General features: G+C 37.2%; 1 protein-coding gene across 1 annotated transcript in view; it reads left to right on the top strand.

Annotated features, from left to right (window-relative positions):
* The window catches only part of RSPO3 (R-spondin 3), a 65,426-nt gene extending 39,249 nt beyond the window's left edge, over positions 1-26,177 (top strand). Inside the window, exons 3-5 of the mRNA XM_063310296.1 lie at positions 1,220-1,366; positions 2,413-2,610; positions 25,666-26,177. Coding sequence (XP_063166366.1) covers positions 1,220-1,366; positions 2,413-2,610; positions 25,666-25,850 — 530 coding nt within the window. The 3' untranslated portion in view covers positions 25,851-26,177. The remainder of the gene's footprint in view (positions 1-1,219; positions 1,367-2,412; positions 2,611-25,665) is intronic.

The raw sequence follows: 26,177 nt of genomic DNA, 5'->3' as shown, positions 1-26,177 counted from the left end.
TAATATTTGAAAAGCTTTGAAATCGCAAAAAGCCATGACAGTTACTGGTAAATTGTTCAGATAATAACAGCAGATACAAATGTTCATTTGAGCTCACCTCAATACATTTATTATTATATATTTGTTGTAACTTAAGTATTGTAACCTGATTTATTCAACATCCTCACATTAAATACTGTGTCTTTTCTAGGGAAGCAATGATGACAGCAATAACTATGCCTCAAGGATTAATTAGAAACTGAAACTAAAATACCATGCAACATAGATATTATTATTATTATTATTTACATTTATTATGACCACCCAATCCAGTAGACTCTGATGTCTATTCAGATGGACATCTCCGGTCATCCCTGCAGTTGATACTCTTGCTTATAACAAACCCTAAGATACAAGATGGGTTTTACAATTAAGTCTGTGCAGAGATATCTTGAAACAGGATTAGTTTTATCTTCATTTTTTATTTATTTTAAGTATTTATAGGTTGTTGACCCCATACAGCTCATGGTGGTTTACAAATACATGCAGTTCATAAAATATTAAAATATTACCCTTACAAAACAATACAAATGTGGAACGCTTCCTGAATTTGTTTGTCATTCTTGCATAGGATCTTCTTCCCATAGAATGAAATTTACCAGTCTCTCCTTTACTTACTCACATCAGTATGTTGTCTGTCTGTTCCTCCTCAAATTACAATAATGCCTTTTTAAATACATTTACGACCCACAGTGTGACACTTCTTTCCATGGAACATCATATTTGTAATTTTATAGGAAAGTCCACTTTAAAAATTTAGAAAATTACTGTGCAAATAGGTGGAAGGACAACTATCATAACTACTAGCCAAACAATGCCATTCACAGTCTGAGGCAAAATGCAAGTCTGATTTTCTCATAGCTTGGGATATATTGGGATAATGTACACTTCCAGAGATGTTTGATCACTCGAACAATTATGTCTTTATGCACCCAAGTTTTAGAGAGTAGCCATGTGTGCAATTGGTAGAGTATCATGAAATTTTATTTAAAGGCATGTACTGATTTTTTGCTACCATAGACTAACACCGTTCTCTTCCTACGGCGATCTCTATTGCAGAAAACATGTTCCATGATCATTTTATATGTAAATCAGATACATTATGTAGGGGGATGAATCACCAGGAAGTGATTATTTCTTGTACTTCAGAATGTACGTATGGTTATTTCTTGTACTTCAGAATGTAAAGCTGACTGTGAAGCCTGCTTCAATAAAAATTTCTGCACGAAGTGTAAAAATGGATTTTACTTACACCTTGGAAAGTGCCTTGAAAACTGCCCTGACTGGCTGGAACCCAACAATCACACTATGGAATGCAATGATATTGGTAAGTAAATTGTTTATGCTAAGAATTTTTCCAATAAACCTTTCCAGGTGGATACTGCTTTGCCACTGTTGGCTCTCTGTAAAGGATGCAGCTTAAAGTTAGCAGAAAAGAGCCACACACAGTATGTTTCAAAAAATAAAAGACCCTCCTCTTTATATTTTATACCTTTGAACTTCAGAGGGAGTGAAGTGGAAGAACCACTGAAAACCACAGGAAGTATCATTTGCCCAAAAATACTCTGCTCAAGCTTCCTCCTTACCAAACCTAGGCTAGGAGTGGCTTTGTATATGTTGCTATTATTTTCAGCACAGAGTTTCTTGGTAAAGGGCCCATTTTTAGTTGAATTAAAAGGCCTCTTTGCTGGTGCAATGCAATGATATAGCCATCATCACAATTATTATGTTATTCATCCCACTTATTGTACTGCTTTTTCACTGCCCAGCATCTAGAAAAGTTCCAAAAATCACAATGCAATTTCTTATAAGACAATGAAATTATCTTTAGGTCATTTCCCCACTAGTAACTTATAGCAGCAGTTTTCAAACTTTTTCAGGCCACAGAACTTGTTAGTTAAAAAAAAAAAGTTCTGAAATTCCTGATCAAAAGGCAAAGCTCTAGTGACAGAAAACTGGTTGTGTTCAAGGTTGTTGTTTTCTGTTTCAAAAACCTTGACTTATAGCACCTTCTAGGGTTGATAATATCCCTTCTAGGATCCATAAGATCTTTTATTGTGCTAAATAACAGTAATAAGGACAAACTTTATATTACTTCAGTGATAGCTGGATGATGCTATAAAGAGGCTACATGTCACTAGTGGGAAAATGACCTTACTTTTGAACAAATAAGAACTGCAGCCATATTTGAGCAAATGAAAAAGGCCCTTGAGAAGTCATTTAAGATGATGCAAGTTTCAAATTTAAAGAGAGATATTTTCTTCCTGGATCTCTCTATATTTCATTTACAGACTAAATATGTAATGTGCAATGAAAAGGATGTACTTCATAGGCTGTTGGCGCAGATTTATTTGTATCATGTTTTTGTTACAGTGCATTGTAAAATTAATGAATGGAGCCAGTGGAGTCCTTGCACAAAGAAAGGAAAAACATGTGGTTTCAAAAGGGGAAATGAAACAAGGGTCAGAGAAATCTTACAACTTCCTTCAACAAAAGGCAAATTATGCCCACATACAAGTGAAACAAGAAAATGTGTTGTACAAAAAAAGAAATGCCAGAGAGGAGAAAAAGGTAATTAAGATTATTATTGCTCAATATTTTTAACTAATGAATATCAATTCCATATAAAGGCTTATTTCATCAGAACATTTGTTGGGCCTTAATTGTAGTTTTGCTTTAATAAGAAATTAAAATTATAAATCGGCATGGTGTGTTTGTACTTTTGACTTATAGCCTTTGCCTCTTCCAACAAATAAAAATAGTTTTTATTGCCAAAAATACCTTAGAATCATATTTTACCTTTATAGTACTGTACAAACACGATGCCACTAATTTAAGTGAAATTACTGTTTAGAAAGTGTAGAGGAGAGCATCTTAGCATTGCTTAAATTTCGCTCTCTCTGTATGGCCAAACAACTAACTGTATTTGAGATTCAGTGGAGTAGTCGTATAAGCTTCCGGACAGCAGGAGAATCTGAGGCTTGAAGCTCTTGTCAACAGATTTCATCACTGTTCGAAGTTGTTTAATGGATGCATTAGGTGTCTGAAACCGTGGTATACATGGCTATGACAGGCAGTGGGAAACAGATTCATTGGTGTAGCCCAGTGCTACAAAAGACAATTGATTGGCGGATCACACCGTGTGATATTTTTTGTGCCTCCAATTCTCTCAATCAACTTCATTTGCTTTCCTATGGGGATATCCTTCAGGACAGGGTTTTTTAACCTTTAAAAAAAGTTCTACTAAATGACTTTTGTATGACAAATTAGTTTGCTGTAAGTAAAGGTAAAGTCTCTTTTAAGTTGAACTCTGCTCCTGGTGATTTCACAGGCACATCCACGTTATTGTTGGGGTGGGGTGGGGATAATGTTATGAAAGTGGTTTGCCATTAATTTCTTCCAAGGTGTTTTTTTGTTTCCAGTCTAGCCTATAGCTTAGCATGCACAATATAAAACAGTTTCCAGCCGTTAATTGATGTGACTTCCAGAGATGTGTTGGCTGCACTGGGAAACAGCAGCAGTTACTGTTTAGAAGTTATGGACTTTCATTTTTCTTCCCACTTTTTAAAATACATGCACTTTAGCAATGCTCATGCTCATTTAATGGTTACATACTGCAAACAGCCTTACATTTACTGGCTAAAATGCACATTTCAAAGTGGGTTGCATTGAATGTTTGCAGGAAATGAATATTAATTGTTTATACATTTATATATAAAGGCAGGACAGGAAGTGGAAAGATAAGTGTTACATATTCTTCTCATATTCTGCCTGTATTTTTCCTCTTCCATTCGTATGCCTCAGACTGTCATAGGTAAGAAATTTAGTTTGGGCCCATAGAAGGGGAGTGAAGGAGCTTTAAATTCTGCAGATCCAAGGCTATCCCAGTTTCCCACCACACGTCTTCTGGATTCAGTCTGTATCATGAGCCGTGATGCTCTGTCTGCAGAACTTTCTATTTCATTGGAGGAGCTCATCTTCATCAGGGCAGAGGCAACTCCACCCCATCCAACCACTTTTGGATAGCAGGAGGAGGTTAGGATCACTTCCTGTTAGGTTTATTTATCTATTATTATTTATTATTCAGATTTCTCTCACCGCCCATCTTCCCACAAAAAGGGGGACTCTGGGTGGTTTACATTAAATGAGCAGTTTAAACCATGTGTTTGAATTCATAGGAACATCCCTAATTTGTATGTGGCTAAGTACAGTAATACAGTAAAGGTATTTTAAATCAGTTGACCCTTTTGTATAGAGAATCCAGTAGAATATCCTTTCGGGCTTTTCTAGAACACTGTTGAATTGAATCCCAACACCCCAACCATTCATTAATGTTACAATAACTGTGTTTCTACATTAAGACAATGTGATATAATACAAACAGGCTTAAACTATGAAGAGATTTATTTATACCTACTCAGACACCACCCAGATGCAGTCATCATTAAAATGTAACACAAAGAAAAATGGGCTACTCATTTAGTGTTTCTGTAGAAAGAATGTATGTGCAATTCATCTCTGTTCACTTTCCTGTTTATAATCATGTAATTTTCTAGCAGTAATTAAGATTTGAAGAAAATCAGCAGAGACACATTGTGAGGTCCATTAAAGGGGCGGGGGGGGGGAAGCTGGCAATCTTAAAAAATAGGGAACAAACTCCCTTGCTATTCTCTTGCTCACTATATTAGCCTGACTTTTCAGTATACAAGTATGCAAAGAATCATAGGGCTGAAAGGAACCACTTAGGCCACAGAGTCCAGTGAACCCTGTTTAGTAGAGGAATGGAAATTAAAACATCTCCAGAGTAAGTTGTTCTGACTTCATTTGAAAATTACATTGATGAAGAACCTACTCCCTCTCTGAGTAGTTTGTTACACTGGCAAATGCTTTTACTATGAGGATGTTTTTCCTAGCTTTCAGTTGGAGTCTGCATTCCCGTAACTTAAATCCATTATTCCATACCCTTCTGCCTGGGATGATTTAAGTAGTTGAAGAATGTTGTTATGTCCCCATCTTCTGCAGGCTAAATATTCTCAAGTACCTTAATCTTTGTATAATTTAGCTTTTAGTTTCTTGATTATCCTCATTGCTCCTCTCAGAACCTGTTCCATTTTGTCTGAATTCTTAAGATATTGTACTGTACATAATACTCAATGTTTGATTTGACCAATACAGGATAAAGTAGAATGGTTAGTTGCCATGATTTATAAACTAATTCCTTTTTTATATGCATCTGATATGACTGCAAAAAAGGAAAATGCAGTGTGCTACATCAAGGGCTGGCATATGTACATAAAATTCAATTAAACCAATGTTTGATAATGTTCTAAATCACTACTGCCTAACTTACTTTGTCTGCATTTGAAAGTATTCTGGTCCTTAACAATCTTTTATTGACCAAAAGTTATGTGGTATGATTGAGTATGAACTCAATTTACAAAGTTAGAAGATGCTTCAGAAACATTATCAGATCTGTTAGGTATTTGCTGTCTATAAATATGCTATAGTATAGTTTTGTACTACTCTTATTTCTGTCTACCTAGATTATTCTTCAATGCATTTCTGCAAATGCATATGTTTTACTTCAAATAAACTCAGTCTTTATAAGCCCAAAGTGTTGGCCATGACTACTCTGGTGACATTACCACAACATCCCCATGCCCCTTGTGGCCCTGAAAGAATGAAACTATTATTAAAAAGTACAGCCTGAGCCACAAAAATGTTAGTTTCCACTGGCTTGTTCTCTCCTGGCTTTCAAGTATATCTTGCAGACACTGGTAGTCAATCCACCTTGTTAGGGTGACCTGATTTATGCTTCATATTAGGCCATAGTTAACTATGCTTAACCCTAGTTGAACAAATATGGCACAAATGGCTAGGTTAACGTACCATCATAAGAAATGGTTTACAAACCACACTGGTACTACCAGACTCCTCCTGATTTTAGAGCACCCTGGGTATGTTCACAAAATAATCTATAGGGACTTTCTCATGGCAGTGTATTAGGTGTGAATCCAGTTGCTCTCTCAAGTAATACCTGGATAACAATCTCAAGGTATCCTCTGACCATTTTCAAATAACTAATGGGTATGAGTTTCATTTAGGACTTTCTCGAGCATCCATCTTGTCCATGGTAGTGATATTCCAACTGCAAATTCCAGAAATATCCTAAAGTGTTCTTTGCTGTCCTTTCAATAGCAGGTCTATTAGATTGCTTTGGTGAAGCCAGCCATTCTTAATTTTAACAAACTAAAGACTTATAGATACCATGACTTAATACAATCCAACAATAAGCCATTGTAATTCTGGGCCTCAAGCAGCTTGACTTTCTGAACCTGTCTCTGTCCTGAGTGTTGTATAACAACTTAGACAATCTCTTTTAGTTCTGTTAATAAGCTAATGATTGCACTGTCATCTTTATAATAACACATTGTGTTAAATCATAATCATAGTATTGGTTTTGTTTTTGGCTTGGAATAATGTGCTGTTATTAGCCAGTTTGAAATCATGTTTTTGTTGTAGGTATAGTGATTGCAACGGTGAGTGTGATGCACAAATAAGGATGCATAGTTTCTTTGCAGATTCTTGGCTTGTTCCTGGTTGTTTTTATGCTACATGCACTTAATCAGATCAGAAGAGCAAGGCAAAAAAAAAAAGCACTAAACAAAATATTAAAAATAAACTAGGAATTGGCCAAACAAGCCCCAGTTACTTTGCTAATGCACAAAACAGGCTCTCCATTAGTTCTGGATTCATCAAATCCTGGCTAAAAAAAAATTAACTAGAGGAATATGTGAACTCATCCCAGTAGTTCCTTTGCTGCTTTCATCCATTGCAGTATCACACTACAAGCTCCACCTCTTTTGGGCAGGCTGGTGACATCATGATACATGAAAAGGGGCCAGCATCACTCTGACCCCATCACACTGACCCCACAGTTGCTGCTGGCTCAGCTTATAAACAAGAAACTTTTCTGAATGAATAAACAATAGATGAATTTCAACAAAAACAGCATGTTGCATAAATTCATGGTAAAAGGTAAATATGGCCCATTGTAGCAATGCAAAAGATCAAACAGTAACCTTGTTGATTAAGTTCTGCACAAATTAACTAACCTTGGTGATTAGATTTTGCACAAACCTATTTCATGAAATGCTAAGCCTTGTTTTAATTTGCAGATAATGAAATTAGGAAACTTAAAATACCACCAAGTTGTGCCTAAATTGAATAAATAAAGTTCTCTATTATAATACTGCATTCAGCTAACCTCAAATACTTTAAGTAATATTGTTAGCTTTTTTTTTTTTTGGCTCCAGGGCATTATTCTCAGGATTAAATTGGAAAGAAGCACGGTACTAGATTGTTCAGCACCTGACATGGTATACAGTGTTACAGGAGCCCAGGAAGTGGGAAAGTAAAGAGTTTATTTTGCCCTGAGCTCTAATGCGTCTTCCATATCCCCTGGGGTAATGGCGGTATTGTAACTTGCAATGGAGAATAAAGCTGTTCACACTTTCAGATATAACTTTTTGATATTGGTAAAGGTAAAGGTTTCCCTTGATGTAAAGTCCAGTCGAATCCGACTCTAGGGGGCGGTGCTCATCTCCGTTTCTAAGCCTTGGAGCCGGCGTTGTCATAGACACTTCCGGGTCATGTGGCCAGCATGACGACTCGGAACGCCGTTACCTTCCCGCCGAAGCGGTACCTATTGATCTACTCACATTTGCATGTTTTCGAACTGCTAGGTGAGCAGGAGCTGGGATTAACAACGGGAGCTCACCCCGCCGCGCGGTTTCGAACCGCCGACCTTCCGATCGACAGCTCAGCGGTTTAACCCGCAGCGCCACCGCGTCCCTCTTTTGATATTGAGGGAGATGAAATATTTCATTCCCAGAAAATATAAAGTTTCAACACATTGAAATTTAAATAAATAAGCAAATAAGCAAATAATCAATCAACCTTGGAGAGTTTGCACTGGGAGCATATCATTCCTGTGTGATTCCCCAGCAACAGTACGTGAATGACACCAGTGTGGTTACAGTTAATGCTCTTTCTTTGAGGTTGTTCCCCAGGCTGTAGAGGCTTCAAAATTAACATGAAACTAATTATTGTATCTCAGTGTTGACATTTTACATACACTGCTGGGTCATCATAACTTGGATCTGCAACTGTAATTCTACTACTATAAATGACTCATGAAGTATTGGGCTTTTAGTCTTCTTTTTCCTGCTAACAAATCCTCATACTGCATTTTTTTCCCTTTCTCTTGCAAGGAAGGTAGCATATTTCTGCTTCAAACGAAGCAGTTTGAGAATGAGGTTGTGGGTTCCCAATATAAACACATTTTAATGAATTGGCTTTAGCTTTAGTCATACTCAAAAGCATGACTAAAATGCAACCAGAAGGGGAAGAAAAAGCAAGGAAAATTTTACTATTATTCTGGACATCCATATACATTATTATATTTATTATAATTTAATCTGCCCAATAACCCAAGTTTCTGGGAATAGTTACATCAGTGTTTAAAACATAACATTTTTAAACTCATAAAAAGAAAATGAATTAATAAATAGTACAGGAAATATAGTATATAAAATAAAATCCATTATTCCAGTGTAGAGCAGTCACTTAGAATCAAATTAAATATACATTTATAGAAATGCCTCAGGTGGGGGGAACTGCCTTATGGTCAAACCAGATGTGATATTACTTGCATGGACACAATGATTTTTAAGTTTTATAAAATGTAAATAGCAAACCTGAAGAGGCTCAAGCATTTATGGAACTTCATAGATGGGAAGAGTTGAATAAACAAAAATTGCTTCTCCCCAACTGCTGTTTGGATCAACTGTGTCAGGGCTGCCAGTCTGTCTTAATACAACTGAGTCAGAATATCCATCCATTTTGTCTACTGGAACTTGCTCACCCTGTAATCATCCATTACATTAATACTGCTGGCAGACTAAATTTATACTATTACTATATTTCTTCTCCTTTGAAATATGCTTCCAATTTTGCTACTTTTTTCTCAGGGAGCTTGAGAATTTCCTTCACATTTCTTTGATATTATTTATCTTTTTTTATTGCCGCAAAGTAGATGTGGGTTGGGGGTATTATATTTTACTGTTATGCATTTGTCCATTACTCCACTCTGCTCTGGGGAAGAGTTCCAAGGGTTGTATTGTATTGTTAAGCAATGACCCCTGTGTGAATTAGAATTGTGCACTAAATAAGAAGCACTAAAAAAAATTTCATCACCAAGCATGTAAGTGTCAACCTTACCAGGTAGACCAGATAGGAAACACAGCCAGATAAGCTAATTCTACTTTATTGTAAAGCTACATTATCTTGCAAGTCTGAAAGTACAGTTCTTCTGCTGCTACATTTACAGCCTGAGAACGTAGGGAGGGTCTTTCCTGAGCCTCTTGCTCCACTTGCAGCAGTGGGCTATGCTCCCTCTTATCTGCCTGTTCCCTAGGCAGCATCTCTTTGTCAGTCTCCCAAGGTCAATCCCACAGACCATTATAGTAAGTTAAATGAATTTATATTTTGAAAGTGGGATAAAGATAGAGTGGGGGAGAAAATATGGTACCCCTGAGATATTCTTTACTTGAATGCCCATAAACTCTATCCAGCCCAGACAGTAAAAGTATGAAAATACAAAACCTCTGAAGGGACTGGTTTGTCTATCCTAAAGAAAGCAAGAACACCATAAGACAGGGATTTTCAAACTGTGTTCCACTGAAACTTCAGGTTCCGTGAGAACTTCATGGGGTTCTATATTATTATTGTTGTTGGTCGCACAGTCAGCCAGATGTTTAGACTGGATTTGGAATTTTTGTCCACCTATTGAGTCCTTCCCAAGGACCTGATGAAGGCAGATGCTGTTGTTTAATAATATTAAAGGTATCGTCGCAGGATGTAAGCTGTTCCAAGTAAAGCTGCCTTTTGCAATTGACTGTGATTTTGTCACTGCTGATGGTGTTCAAGTGGTGCTCCAGATGTTTTGGGATTGCACCCAAGGTGCCTATTACTATTGGTACTACCTTTGCTTTCTTTTGCCACAGCTGTTCTACTTCTATTTGCAGGTCTTTATATTTTGTGATTTTCTCCAGTTCTTTCTCTTCTATTCTGCTCTCTCCAGGTATTGCAACATCCACTATCCAGACTTTTTTGTCTTTCTTATCACCACTTGTTGTTGTTGTTGTTGTTGTTTTATCCCAAGAGAGACAGAGAAAAAAAAATTCACTTGAACACAAACCCCTGTCGTAAGTAATTGATAACCTAAGGGGTATATTGGAATTCATAACATGCCGCAATAAGCCCTTTAAGTAAGAGGAGAATAAGCTACTTATCTGCTAAAAGAGAAGACTTGAGATCAAGGAAACTTTTTGAAATCCTTCTGTGCAAGTACTTCTCAGATTCTGCACCAATTTCAAATTTGTATATTGACAAAAAGCAATTGCCCTTAGTTTTAGAGCAGTACTTGCATTAGCACTTTTTGTATGTTGCTCATCCCTTTCCCCCATTCTTAAGATGGGCTAAGATGTAACTGGGATGTTATCTGCTGTGGATTACTCTCACAGTTATTTTCCAACTGTGCAGTATGTAATGCAAGTAAACAATTTATTAAAACATATACTGAACATTTCGAGACTCTCTTACCATAAAAGTCGTTTATTCATTCATTCATTCAGTCAGTCAGTCAGTCATTTAGTTTTACATTAGGAATTGACCATAAAATATATTCTTTTCTTAAACTGCTTACCAGTGCAGAGTATGTAATTGGATATTTTACTATCCTTTTCTTATTCATGATTCTTATTATTTTATCATAAATATATTGTTTTATCTTAAATAATGTTTATCCTAAATTATACTAAATAATTTTGTTCTTCAAATATTGATAACTTGTAAAATGCAGAGGGCCAAGTAGGCAATAAGGAACTGGATTTGCATAACTTGCATAATAAGGAACTAGTTTATTATGCATAATTTTGCACAATAATGAACTGGATTTGCATAATTTTCATATGAATGCTCTAATTTGTGGATAGATTTTGTGCGCGTATCTGTGTGTCTCTTTGCAATATACTAATTCTGAAACACTCAAGTTTAATATACTGTATAGATGTATGCCCAATCCTTAACATTTCATACAATAAATGCAACAGTTTCCAAGCTGTTTCAGTGAAGTGGCTCCTGTAACATCCTTACTGTTTAAGTAAGAGAGAGCCAGTTTGGTCTAGTGGTTAAGGTACCAGGCTAGAAATTGGGAGACTGTGAGTTCTAGTCCCACCTTAGGCACAAACCCAGCTGGGTGACCTTGGGCTAGTCCCACTCTCTATGCCCTAGGAAGAAGAAAGCAATGGCAGACCACTTCCAAAATCTTGCCAAGACAAATGCAGGGACTTATCCAGGCAGTTGCCAGGAATAAAGACTGACTCAAAGGCACCCCTCCCCCCACCCCCAAAGTTATTCTGAAGACTGCATGCTCAAATACAGTGGTCTTACTCCAGTAAAGTATATAAATTTTATCTGGAACCTGTTGAAGATTCCTCCTATTGTACCTTTACTATGTGTAGTAGAGTGGCTTCCAGGGCCAACATCAAGATTAACTTTTGGGAAAGATGTGGAGGCCTTGGTATCATGAATGAGCCCATAGCTGTTCCATATCCTGTGTAGCTACTCTTCCCTCTTCTACCCACTCAAGAGCAGAGAGGTTACATAGGTCCTTCCCAGAGTAGGTAAAAGAGGCAATTCCTGTGCCTCCTCATTGCCATCTACTTTTTCTCTTGACAATTCATTGGTTCTTTAAGTAATTAAGCCAGCAGCAGAATGGCAAGGAAGTGTGGCAGCACTATGCAAGGGGCTACTAGGAAGGGTTCTGGGTAAAAAGACTAACTAGAGAAGAATAATTTCTATTAAGAGCACTCTTGTTTTGTAATACTGTAATCTGATAACAATATTGCAAAACATAATCTGATTATACAGATGAACATCTACAATATTTAAAGCAGAGTCATAGAAACTACAAAAGCATATCAGCTTTGAATTATTCTGAGAACAAACAAGTGAGAAAGAAATCAGTTAAATATCTCCTGTGCGATTACAACAACAGCATGTTTATGGTACAAAAAAAAATTCTGGGTTTAGGGTTACATAGACCAGATTCTATGGATTTTAATCAAGTGAGCCAAAATAAAGCATGCAAAATATACATATTCCCTACTATTGGAAAATGTACATTCATACTTCACATTTCCTCCAATAACCTGCCTGCTCTACCAGACACTCCAGTTATCTTCACCTGGCACCTCTTCTGAGAAGATAGCGCACCCAGCTACAGTAACAGAGGCAAGCAACTTAGCTTCCTTCAGCTGTCCCCATAATGAATTAGACTATGCTGTCACATAATGCTGAGGAAGAGAACTGGGTAGATGGGATGGAGATGTCTTTGGCTAGCATTTCAGTATTTGAGTATTGGAAATACTGCAAGCAGAAGAGAAAGGAAGGGCAGGGAGGAAAAGAAAAACAAATAATATATAAGCACCTCTATTAAGCTCAGCCAAAATATGAAGAACATATGGAAGAAAAGACTTTTTAAATGTAACGATGGCAAAATTTAATACGGCTTAATTATTTTTCCATGAAATACTTCCATGCATAGCAACACAGTTAGGACATTCTTAACCACCAAGCTCAGGAACATTTATTTATTACTCTATTATTACCCAGGATTTGATGGGATGCTTTCAAAGTGGTATTGAGACTTTGGCATCTCTCTTCCTCACTTATTCCAAGTGTCACCTTCACTGCAGTTTTTATAAAGGAAGACTGGCAAAGCACATTTAGTTCCATTTATTAGTGGCTTAGAAAGTATCCAAGTCAGTGAAGGCATAAGAAAAACTATTTACATCAGGTCCAAAAGCCTGTTATATCATCTAGTCTAGACTCCTACCTTATATAAACCATATTTATCGTATTATTGTGACATTACTAACAGTTAAACTCGAGCACAGTTTAGGCAACTAGGATGTAATAAATTGTAATTTAGTCTTCCCTTTGTATGATCTCTAATGCTGAATTAATAGAGAAGAAATTTTCATCTCACAGAATATAGTGGTAAAGTTGCTATAGATGCCATGTTTCTTTTTAAAAAGACTTCATAGGTCACGTTTATTTATTTATAACATTAAGTTACAATCTTCAATCCTGTCAATTAGGCACAAGGAACAATTAATAAAATATTAAAATTAAACATAAAACCAAGGAACAACAGTGCAAAACCCATGCAGTGAATGCTGAGTTTGGCATTAAAATCAGAAAGTAACAAAGGATTAGAGTACCTATATAACCCAACTGTACAAAACACAAAATTTAAATCAAAAGAAAGAAGCAGCCAGTCTCATCTGCAACTGAATTCCAAGGATGAAACTTGTGGGAAGGGATTCAGCTTCTAGTGATGCATGAAAATGTATTTCAAAAGAGAGAAAGAGATTTTTATTAACAGTGGTTTAACAGGTATTAGCTGACATGTGTTTCAGATATGTCTGAAATTGAGAAAATATGTTTCTCCATTAACACATGCTGTTTGGACTATTTGTGTGTATCCCTATAGCAACTAACAATTGCACATTCAGTTGCAAGCAGTAAAACATTTGTTCAAGGCAAATTGAGACTGGAGACTGACTGAGAAATAGTTACACTATAGCAGTTGTTTAGGTAATATATTATTAGAATACTAGTAACCAAACTGCAATTATAAATGTAGAAGAACCTTATCATTCTATATTAGTGTTTTAAGTAGAAGGATTTAGTTCTAAATATATATTTAATGGTATACGTTTTTTCTATTGAGGGTAGGCAATAGTCTTATAAAATTATCTGATATTAAGAAAACAAAACTTACAGTAAATATTTCTAAACAAATAAATTCTCAAATTCCATTGTGGACCTAGCTCCCTCCCAGCCCTGCAGCTGGAATGGCAAATGTAGGTACTAATGCATAAAACATTAGTACCTACATAATTGTGGGTTTTACTCTTTTTTTTTTGCTCCCCCCTGCTTTGTTTAGATGATCATAAGGCAATTCATATATATAATCCTTTTGAAAAATTATAATCCTTTTAAGTTTTATGCTATAGAAAACAGTGGCCTCAGTACAAATATTCAGACACGTGGTATCAATACCTGTGCTTTGCTCTTGACCTTAAAAATTGGTTCAAGCTAATTTGCTTTCTAATTGTCTCCATCCAGAGATTTGCTACAATCTGAGGGATAATTTAAAATTAATATGGAATGAATCTCATACCAGGGTTCATTTTCTTCCTGCCTTCTGTTCTTTTCTATCACATGTAACTGTTTACACTGATAATATGCTCCATTCTGCAAATTCCACTTATTTTTGGCTGGAAATATCTGGCCCCATTCCCATAGGATACTTAACCCAGCCAGTCACTAAACCAGTGAAAGTTGCTCACTGGTGATTCTGGCAGTACACAGCAACTAGACCAAAAATTACAATTTTGAGAATACCAAGACCCCACCCCCTTTCTTCAGATGATATCTGATATCTAACCCTGTCACCAGAGGAGTATTGTCAAATCTTGAAAATTAGTTTTATAAAATGGAACAATCCCACTACTTAACTTTCATTGGAATTAGCTGATCTCTCTGCATTAATATAGGTATGTTTAGGGGTAAATTCAACCCCCTGGAATCTTAGCTGATGGGGTTAGTTGATTCTTTTTTGGTGTTCTCATACCACACATGAAATTGCTGCTCTCCACTGACCCAATTAAGAGTGTTGTGGGAATAGGGCCATTGGTTCCAGAAGGATTTAGGAATTAGTAAATTAAAATGAATACATGATTAGAAATGTGCTTATATATTAATAAGGAACTGCCAGTGAGTGATCCAAGTGCTGGAACATCAAAATATAGATAATAGCTCACCTACCATTTATTATAATTTCATCGTATGATTATGATGAGGTATGAGGTATGAGATCTGGGTTGTAAAAATCTAGATAGATGCTAGATAGAAACAAAGACTTTGAGTATTTTGTATCTGTTGGCTGCCATTCAAGGGGTGCCTAAATATTTTCAGCCAGATTGGGCAGTCCAAATACAGGGCACACCATTTAAGAATTTCCATAAATATTGCTATTGATTTATTATATTGCATTGAACTATTACCTGAAAAATTAAGTTTCTGTAAAAGCAGCTGTTATAGACAATTTCTGTTTTAGAATTAGGGCACACATACATTCAATAGATAAATTAGTAATATATAATATGACCATGGAATTCAAGTTTCTTGCTCTTTCAGTCCAGTACTGGCTGATTTATTCACATGTTTATAACTCACCCTCCCTCAAAAAACATAAGAGGGTATACCTAGGGTTTTAAAAATTCAGTTTCCCACACACTGAGAGATCACCAGATAAGGGGAGGGGAGGGGAGGGGAGGGGAGGGGAGGGGAGATGAGATGAGATGAGATGAGATGAGATGAGATGAGATGAGATGAGATGAATGGTTTGAACCTGGGCCTTCCAAATGAAGGTAGTCTGAATCTACAATAACTGTGCTAAACTGCTCCATTGCCTCATGACTAATTTTAGCTGCATTTGTTTCCAGTTCTGTCACAATTCCCAAGAACATGAATCAGTACCGGTTCTTTCAGCAACATATGGACTTCTTGACTTTCAGCACAGCTGCCAGAGAGATGCCCAAATCAGCCTCATGAGTTCTTTCCATTAATACCTTAGGCAGATTAGCCCTATATTGTCAATTAGCCCCAGTGGGGGGTTTAAATAATATAAAGCATAGAAAAGTGAGTACATCCAAATTCTTAACTGCTCCTTTTATTTTAATAAAGAACAAAAATACATCTTGTTCAGTGTATCCATAATCAATATAAATATGTGTTTAAATAGTTGCTTGTAATCATTCTCTTTCAAGTCATGCTTTCAAAAACGCCTAGAAATATGCTTAGCCTCCTGTTTAAACAGTGGCAAACTGCACAACTGGAATTTGCAAATCTGATGCGGGGGGGCCTTCAAGGTAATTGCTGAGACCACAACTAACCAAGATGTTAGTTGCCTAGCTGTGTGACTACTGGTCTATTTTCAATGGCCCATCTAAGTCTTGGATTGATACAACATTTTCTAGACCAGCTTGATCTTGATCTTGATCTGATCCACCTAGGCACTTAGGAGTTCTTAGAATAGTATAAAATAACAGACAGTGCCCTTACTAATTTGGGCCAGGAAATCTGAAAGAAAACTTCCCAATATATTAAATTGCCTGTAAATTCTGATCATCATTACATAGTTTGTTATACATGTTACCACTTAGGGAAGTTAGGTTGGTATGTTCTTATAATAGGATTTATTTACTAGTAGCTAAGCTATAGAATTTTTTCTCAAGGAATGTGTGGTTGGCTCTCCTTTACATATTTTAGTTGGACAGTTTTAATCTGTTCCATCAAAACTTTAAATCCTGTTTTATCTTCTAACTGCAACTTTGATTGTTGGACTTTATTGAAATGAATGGTTCTGCTTCTGTTTATTGTTATGATGTTAAACATATGGTACTTTTATTGTATATTACCCCAGTGCCTATTAGTCAGAGGAAGGGATTCCTGGTAACTACATGGACAAGTCAACATAGGGAGGGGTTTTTTTTTGGGGGGGGGTAATATTTTAAATATAAAACAGACTAGATATCTCTTGATCTTAAGAAAGCCTATATACCTTGTTTCAAAATCAGCACTCTCATACAAAATGGAAAAGAAAAGGTGATCACACAAGTTTTCTAAAAAGTGTGGATATATCCAGAGCACATTGCATTAATTAGAGAGGTATCACAGAGACCCAAGTAGCCTGGCCACCATGTGTGGTATGAAGAAGTACTTCTTGTTTGTTTTGAATTTCTGAACAAGTATTTAGCATGCCGATCTATAACATGCTCTGTGGACAGAATGATTTGGAATCCAATACGAAATGTGTAATGTGGCTGTTTATGGTTTTGTGCATGCTTAATAGCACTTACAGTTTTAGGAAGAAGGAAAAAGAAGATACAGGACAGTAGAATTATATTCATGGTATGTACTGTATGACAAAGTTGAATGGCCAAATCTGTGAAGCTGAATGTACTACTGTACTGTAGTACTGCACTATATTGGAGATTCCCATGAAATAATCACAGTAGCTTTTCTTTGCAAGATTTATACCCAGGAAGAATGAGTTTTTCTCTTAATGATTATGCTGATCTCATTCCTACTAATTTTGAAGCAAAATTAGTGACAGAACAGGAGATGTCATCCTAAAGTTTAAACTCTCTACCATCACTCCAGTGCATAGGGTATCATTGGCATTACATTTGACATACATCATATTAACATTGTAACTAGAATAAGTAATATTCAGCTAATCATAGCAAAAGGTGTATGCTATGTCCCATATGAGAGCCAGTTTGGTGTAGTGATTAAGGCACTGGGTTAAAAACAGGGAGGCCATGAGGTCTAGTCCTGCCTTAGGCACAAAGCCAGCTGGGTGACCTTGGGCCAGTCACTGTCTCTCAGCCCTAGGAAGGAGGCAATGGCAAACCACTTCTGAAAAACCTTGCCAAGAAAACGGCAGGGACTTGTCTAGGCAGTCTCTGAGAATCGGACATGATTGAACAGATTAAAATTTTTTTTAAAATGTCTCATGTAGTCTTAACAATAAATGCTACCCTTCCATTTTCTCAGTGCTTGCAAGTGAACACCTAAATATCTCTGCTGCCAAGGCTAATTAGATGGCTTTTAGTCCATTGTGGCCTATGCTGTCTTTCCCTTTCCATGGCAGCATTTGTCCTCAGCAAATCTCCTTTAGTATCTTGTGGCACAGCAGCAAAAAAAAAAAAAGTTTGAAATGCCTGCTCAAAGCATTCAGTGTAAGACCTACAAGCTTCCACAGCACAACTGAAAAGAAAACAGGGGCATTGTAAACACTGCTGTCAAAATGCTCCTCTTTGCACCATGAAAGCTAAGCAGTATGCCCCAACTGCATACACATTATAGTAATGTAGTTTTTTTGCATATTTTCCCCTCTTTTTCTTTTGTTTATAATCAAAATCTGGCTTAACCAGACTCTTCTTTAACAATGGGGTTTTTACAATGTAATAGTGTTATTCATTATTGTGCCTTATTGAGGTTATTTTTGTGGTGCTCATGCATGAAAAAGGAGAGGAAGGTTGTTGAGAGGGTGGTTGGTGCTCAGCTACAGACGGCCCTGGATGAAGCAGATTATCTGGACCCTTTTCAGTCTGGGTTAGGCTGGTGCACAGCACTGAAACGGCATTGGTTGTCCTTGCAGATGACCTTTGGAGAGCTCAAGATGGGGGTGGTGCAACCATTTTGGCCCTCCTGGACCTCTCAGTAGCTTTCTATACCAGCGACCATAGTATTCTTCTGGACTGGCTTTGGGGGTTGGGGGTGGGAGGCACTGTTTTGCAGTGGTTCTCCTCCTTTCTCCATGGCCAATTCCAGTTGGTGTTGGTGGGGGAGGAGAGGTCAAGCAAGCCCTAGGCCCCTGCAATCTGGGGTGCCTCAAGGCTTGAGTCTTTCACCTCTCAACATCCTCATGAAACCACTGGGGGAGGTCACCTGACAGCATGGGGAGCGGTATTATCAGCATGCTGATGATCCCCAGCTATACATCTCTACCCCTTGCCAGGCAGGCAATGTTGTTGTGGTGCTGACTGAGTGCCTGGAGGTGGTAAGGGCCTGGATGGAGAGAAACCAGCTTTGGCTCAACCCTGACAAGACGGAGTGGCTTGGGTCTTTGGCCCCCCAGGCAATATGTCATCTTTGAAACTGGATGAGGTGGCACTCGCCCGGACTGAGCTGGTGTGCAATTTGGGGGTCTTCCTAGACTCAGAGCTCCTGCTTGAGGAGCAGGTGGCAGCTGTGGCTAGGGTGGGCTTTGCACAGATTTGTCTTGTGGGCCAATTGAGCCCTTTCCTGGACTGGGAGGCCTTGCTCATGGTCACTTGTGCCTTGGTTAAACCTTGGTTGGGTTACTGCAATGTGGTCTACATGGGGCTGCCCTTAAAGATCACCTGGAAGTTACAACACAACAACCCCTGTTGCACAAGCTGCACTGGCTCCCAGTTTCCTTCCAGGTGCAATTCAAGGTGCTGGTTATTACCTTTAAAGTCTTATATGGCATGGGACCAGGTAATTTTTGTGACTGTCTCTCCCTAAGGACATCTGCCCGTCCTACCAAATTGGATAAGGTGGGCATGCTCCTAGTCCCTTTCCTTAAATGTTGCCATGTTATGGGACCTAGGAAGCATGCCTTTTCTGTGGCAGCCCTTGCCCTATGGAATACCCTTCCCCCTGAAATTCGGCTGGCTCCCTCCCTTTTAACCTTCTGAAAAGCACTTGAGACCTGGCTTTCCCCCCAAGCACTGGAATAGGGTGAGCTAAGTTTAGTTAAGATGCCAGGTTTTTTTATTTTAATATTTTTTTGTTTTAATATTTTTGTTTTTAATATTTTTATTGTACATAGATGTGGTTTTATCTTTTGGTTGTGAGCCGCCCAGAGTTTGGTACAAGATGGGTGGTTATGTAATATATTGATATATATATATATATCAATCTCCCTTCTCCTACTTTAACTTTATAGCAGACTTAGACTTGGTCCTTCAAATACAGGATCTGCTTCCATAAAGTGAGATATATAACTACCCTCACCTGATTTAAGAGGGTACATTTTGTTTCCTAGTCCTTTGTATCTCTGTTGGATATTAGAAAATCTTCTTCTTTGGATAAAGGGAAAAAAAGCTTTTCTATCTTTTTTCCCATGTAGGGTGAATTTTGGCTTACTTTCGTGACTCAGATGGAGCCATATGCTCTGAAAGTGCTATGGCCAGAGTAGCTTGCCTATTTCTAATACCTTTGTTTAATACACAAGGCACACATTATTCATGAAGCTAAAGAGTTTTTTGTCAGACTTTGGGGGACGGTATTGGACTTTGTATCTCCTACTCCCTTAGAGTCTTACAATTTTGGGAACAAAAATGTTATTGGTGTAAGAGAAGTCTTTATTACATTACAAACCATTTCAAATATGTGTATTTTATTGGGGAGGGATGCAGTTACTTTGATTTTATTTTAAAGTGAATTTTATTTTTAAAAGAGAAACAATTTAGAAGTGTCTGAATTACAAATCATTAAAACATGAAATCAAATAATTCATCTGGTTGCTTTCTCACTATAATATTGTACTTGAAATAATTAAGATATCTGTGGGATAGGAGCATCTGTACCTTATCATGTATAACTTTTCCTGATTATTTCTTGAAATGCAGACTAAACATGCAATTCTGACATAATGCAGCATCACATTTGTATTCCTGGTTTGTTCAAACGCCTCCACCAGCTGAACTAATGTCTCATAAAGAACTATGATGACCTCAAGGGAATCTTGTTGAAGGCCAAAAAGAAGTTACAACTATTTATACCAAAATTCTTTATCCTAAGTAATACCATATACATATATCATCCATATCATATATAGTATACAAGTTATATATGTGTGGAGATTGTTTAAGCAGCATATTTTAGAACTTTCCAAGTAATTCCATCAGGATTTAATATATGCTCCAAAAGTATTGCCCATATGAGTACTATTATTCTTATAGAGACAATAGCCTGATTACTAGTTCATACTTTATAAATGGATGACTACATGTGCAAGGACAGTCTTACTGCAGGGACATTGTATTAAGGGTTAGGGTGATGGGAAATACATACCTACTAATAGGCATTTTGAAGATGACTAGACACAAAACTGGGGGTTTGGTTTCCAGACTCCACTTGAGCACGAAAGTTACTGGCTGACTTTGACCCAATCATACACACCCTCACCCAGATCTCCCTTGTATTGTTACTGTGATAATAGCATATAATATAACTCAGAACTGCAAAATACTATAAATAATCATTTGGAAACCATAGATTCTACTTCCTGTGCCTATGGGACTGTTCTAATAAAAACCCTGCCATCAGGATAACATTTCTTGAAAGCAGGGAGTCTCACATTTGCTCTTTAGTAGAAACAGAAACTCTGCATACACTTAAAATACAAGAAGGTAGAGCTATTTGCTGGCAAATGAATTTACAATATCTTTAGAACTGGATAGGTGCCTTGTGAAGGAGGAAGCAGAGTACTTAAAATTCTGTTTCAGCCAGCATCTGTCAAGTTCAGCTTCAGTATATTTGAAAGTTGGCCTGTTTCCAAAAAATTGGTCATGCTTCTTGGAAGTGAGAAAGGTGCTAGGAATATATGTAATATTGCATTAATGAACTATAGGTGACTTGAAGTGGCCTAGGAGTAATCAAGAATTGTGGCAGTACTTTTTTGAGAAGTTGGTTCTCCTGGTGTATTTTCTCCTTCTTGAATTTTTACCTATTTTCTTCCTTTTTTGTGCTACAATGCATGGATTGGTAGGATGGACAACACAAGTCCTACCAGGGTTACTGTATGCAACCTAACTAAGCTGTTTCACCCAGACCTGAACTGCTACTGTGTCCTGACTAAATTGCAAACCAGTCTTTTCAGGATAAAGGCCGGGAAAGCCTAGCAGCAGCAGCAAAAAATCAGAGGGATTCAAATAACATATTATCACTTGCTATGCCTCTTAATCCTGTGATTAAAAAAGTCAGTAAATACAGTTTGGCAAGTAAGATTAGCTTATTTTTAAACATAATGCTTTCCCTCAAACACATTAGTTTGTTAAGAACAGCTAAGGAACTATTATAAAAAATTCCCCTATTTGTGAAGGTCCCTAACATTGGATCAGTACTGAATTATGTCCAGCGCATAATTCTGTCCATCTTCTCATCCTTGTATCCAAGAGTCACAAAATGTGATGGCACTGCATCTACTGTCACTCTTCTTTCTATAGCATAACCTACAAGACAAGTGTGTGTCTTATTTATTAATTTATTTTCTATCCTTCCTTTATTATTTTTATAAATAACTCAAGGTGGCGAACATACCTCATACTCCTTCCTCCTCCTCTTTTCCCCACAACAGCAGCCCTGTGAGGTGAGTTGGGCTGAGAGGGAGCAACTGGCCCAAGGTCACCCAGCCGGCTTTCATGCCAAAGGCAGGACTAGAACTCACAGTCTCCTGGCTTAATTGCCTTAACCACTAGACCAAACTTGCAAAATAACCCTACTTTAACTTTGTTTAGTAGAAGATGGCACAAAGAGAAACATAGACAGGCTTTCAAGTTGCAGTTACTATACTGTATAAAGCAGTAGTTGTGGAATTCCCACAGGGTCTGTTCCTTGATCTGGCCTACATTGAAGGTCTGACACAATTACAATTAAATGGATTCCTTCCAACTAGAAAATACCTAGCCCAAATATTTGACCAGAGAGCAATTCTTACTTATGATACTGTTCCTTTTATGATTGTTTAATATGATAAATCAGATGGACTTAGAGACTACAAACACTGTAAAAACAAAACTGAGCATAGAATTCATACACTCAAAATCAGAATAGACTATGCCGCAGAACAATGAGATTTATGTTGTTCATTAAAAAGAATACAACTTTATTTAAAAAGATTTCAAAAGACAGACTTAAAAAGCACAAGGGTTCCCCTTAGTGGATTTTTATGGTAGCTCACATAAATAAGTGCCATACTGTATATTACAAAGTTGTTCAGAATGAGAGCAATTGTTCATTTTATACATTTCATCGCTTGAAGAATCTACACTGTCACATTTTCTCCAACTGCATTAATCATATGCATTGAAAATAATTCTTCTTTTAAGTCAGTTTCAGTTATTCATTCTTCCTTACCCACAATCCAGTGGAATAGATAGGCAACTGAAAAGAAAATATATTCAACTTTAGTATCAGATTGTCATTATGTAAGCTGTGTTTATCATTTTTATTAAGAGCCAGTATAGAGTAATGGTTAAAGTCCTGGCCTTGGATTTGTCAAGTCCTGCAAAATTAACCTTATTTCCTTTATTTTAATTAGGTAATTTCCTTAATAGGTTGTGGGAAACCTATGAAGGCAATATATCTTGGTCTAAGCAAAGCATTTGTAAAGGAAGGTGGAGATGTCCTTGGAAGGGAGGCTTTCAAGATTCTGTTACTATACCCTATAACAACAAAGTAGCATTCCAGGAATCCTTATGATGTCTGTTTCCTGACCTGACCTACCTTGAAGGGCTGACATCGACTCTGAAAGCCATCATTCCAAGATGATTTCTTATATTCATTTCCAGCATTTGACAAAGTATTCCACAACATTCTGATTAGTAAACAAGTTTAACATAACCTGGATGGCATTAACAATTATGTGGATATACAGTTATCCAAAAATTGTACTGAAATACATCTTTCGTGGTTCTTGATCAAACTGGAACCATTGTTTGTGGTAGAGTTCCAACAAGCTTCAATTGTAGATTGTCTATTTTTCAATGTTTCCTTAATGACTTGGATAAAGAAGTGGAAGGGATGTTTATTTGCAGATGATGCAAAATTAGATGGGATTTTGAGAAAGAGAATTCAGAGATAATTGATAGGTTAGATAGGCTGAAAATAATAGAATGAAATGTAACAGACAACACAAAGTTATGTACATAGAAGACAAAATCAAATGCACATGTTATGGATGGAGATACCTGGCTTGGTAATACTATTTATAAAAAAGATCTTAGAATAGTTGATTGCAAACTGAGTATGATTCAGCAGTGTGATATGGCAGCAAAAAAAAAAAAAGGCAGATGTAATTTTAGGCTGCATAAAAGTGTAGTTTCCAAATCATGGGAAGTATTAGTTCCAGTATTCTGCATTGGTCAGACTCCATTTTGAGTGCTGTGTCCATTTCTAGCCACCACATTTTAGTAAGTTTCAGCCACAGTTTTTCTGAAATTCAGATGAGGATGATCAAGAGCTACTAACTAATACTATGAAGAGGACTGAAGGAACTGGACCTATTTAACCTTGAGAAGACTGAAGGAAATAGTACTGTTCAAGTATCTGAAATGATTTTGACATAGAAGATCATTAAGATTTGTTCTGATTTATCCCATATGGCATTTGAAACTTTCTTGACACCCAAACAACCAAAAAGATTTGTTCTGATTTATTACAGTTAGGACATGGAATAGTAATTTAATATTAGAGGGCAGATTCTGGTTGAATGATAGTAAAAACTTTCATTGTAAGAGCAGTGTCAGATTCCCTGATCAAAGGTTTCACAGAAACCCTTATCAGGACATCTCCCATTGTGTTATTCTCACAGGTTGCTGGATGAGAAGGAGGTGGAAGGGGGGTTGCGAAGTTGGAATGTAATGGATAGTGGAATCCATTACCCAGAGGGATAATGGGTTCTCGCTCCCTGGATGTCTTCAAGTGTAGGTTTTAGAGTCATGTGGATTCCTGCACTGAGCAAAGGGGTGGATATGATGGCCTACCTGGCCCTTCCAACTCTATGATCATATGACTAACTGGCAACATCTAAGTCCACTCTCAGTCATTGAGCGCTCTATGTCTTTGGCCCAGTTATTCCTTCTCGGGGTTGTGGGGACAAAATCAGGGAAGATGTGACGATCCCGGTACCAAGATTTTAATCTTAGAAATTTTCTAGACAGTCCATTAGAAAACTTGAAGAATTCTTTATTAAAATCCAATTAACACAGGAAAGTTGCAAAGCTCTGAAAATGGTTTTGGCGCCAAAGCATTGAAACTAAATCATTCCCTGTGACCTCATCCCTGTCTTGTAAACAAGCTCTTTCTCACTCCTGACTTCCCCCTCCCAGTTTGTTAATTCGGTAGAGTGATTTAGAGTCCAGGTATCAGACTTATCAGCAGTTTGTCCTTGGCTCTAACGGCTCGGCTCACGAAGGAATGTCTGTGAAGCTGATGCGGGTTTGCTCTCTCTTTATCTGTTGATGTGTGTAGCAGGCTGAAACGTGTAGCAGTGCTTAATGGCAGGCGAGCAGAGGGAGGGATCCTGACAGAAGATTCCTTGCCATTTATGTAGATCAATATTCCACAGAAACAAGATGGGACATAAATGCAATAAATAAAAATGTTTTATTACTGTTTGATTTTACATTCTGGCTTGCTTGCCATAGGGAAGACTCTTACAGACCTTTTCTTGGGTATTACTAATTGTAGGGTATTACTAATTATTAAAATATATGCAACAATGCTAATGCTATGATATTGCAGTTTTACTCGTCTGATTATAATATATGCTATAGTGAACAATCCTGACATGCAACTATAGCAGTCTAAAGGGTTTTTATATAAGTTATAATAAATAGTGACATTGTGCATAATTCCTCTTTAAACACTGTTTAAAATGAAAAGACAAAGACTATAATTTGTATTTTGAATTAGTATGTCAAGATGGTGACACTGGACTGAACTCCCTGTTTCCAGTTGTTCTCAGTCTTGTTCTTTGGAAGAGGCCAATGTCAGATGTTTTTCTTTATTTAACAGTTCAGAATTTGAGAATGCCAGGCTAACCAAGAAAAACTGATCATTTGTGAATAAATTATATACCTTGTAATGTATTGTAGTTTTTTATTACAGGGAGAAGGAAGGAAAGAAGAAAACAGCCAAAGAGAGAAGAAAGCAAGGAAACCAGTCAGGAAAACAGAGACCAAGAATCCAGAAGGCAGAACAGAGATCGGGACAACAAAAACAAAATGCAACTGAAGAAAAGGAGAGGGCAGGATAAACAGCAGAAACTAGTTGCCATCAGCACTGAACACTAACCGCCTTACACCACTGTTTAAAACTATTGCTGCTGCTATCACCACCAGATCCCCAGGGTCAGTGTTCCCCAATTATCACCAATAGACAATATTACAAGTTATACTTAAACAACATTCCAATACTTACTATATTCTTCATGCAATCACAGTTTATTCAAGAGACTGACGTGAAACAAGATTTTTTATTTTTTTCTTTAAATGGGATACTTTCAACCTTATATTACATGCTTCCATGCATCTCTAAGAGTGTCTCAGCAGGTGGCACCGCCTGGTTGATCTTGTCAGGCTTGGAAGCTCGGCAGGATTGGGCCTGGCTAATTCTAGAAG

The sequence above is a fragment of the Candoia aspera genome, chromosome 1 (genome assembly GCF_035149785.1).
Source record: "Candoia aspera isolate rCanAsp1 chromosome 1, rCanAsp1.hap2, whole genome shotgun sequence".
Classification (NCBI taxonomy): Eukaryota; Metazoa; Chordata; class Lepidosauria; order Squamata; family Boidae; genus Candoia; species Candoia aspera.
The sequence above is the reverse complement of the archived record's forward strand: the minus strand, read 5'-3'. Positions and strand labels throughout refer to the sequence as shown.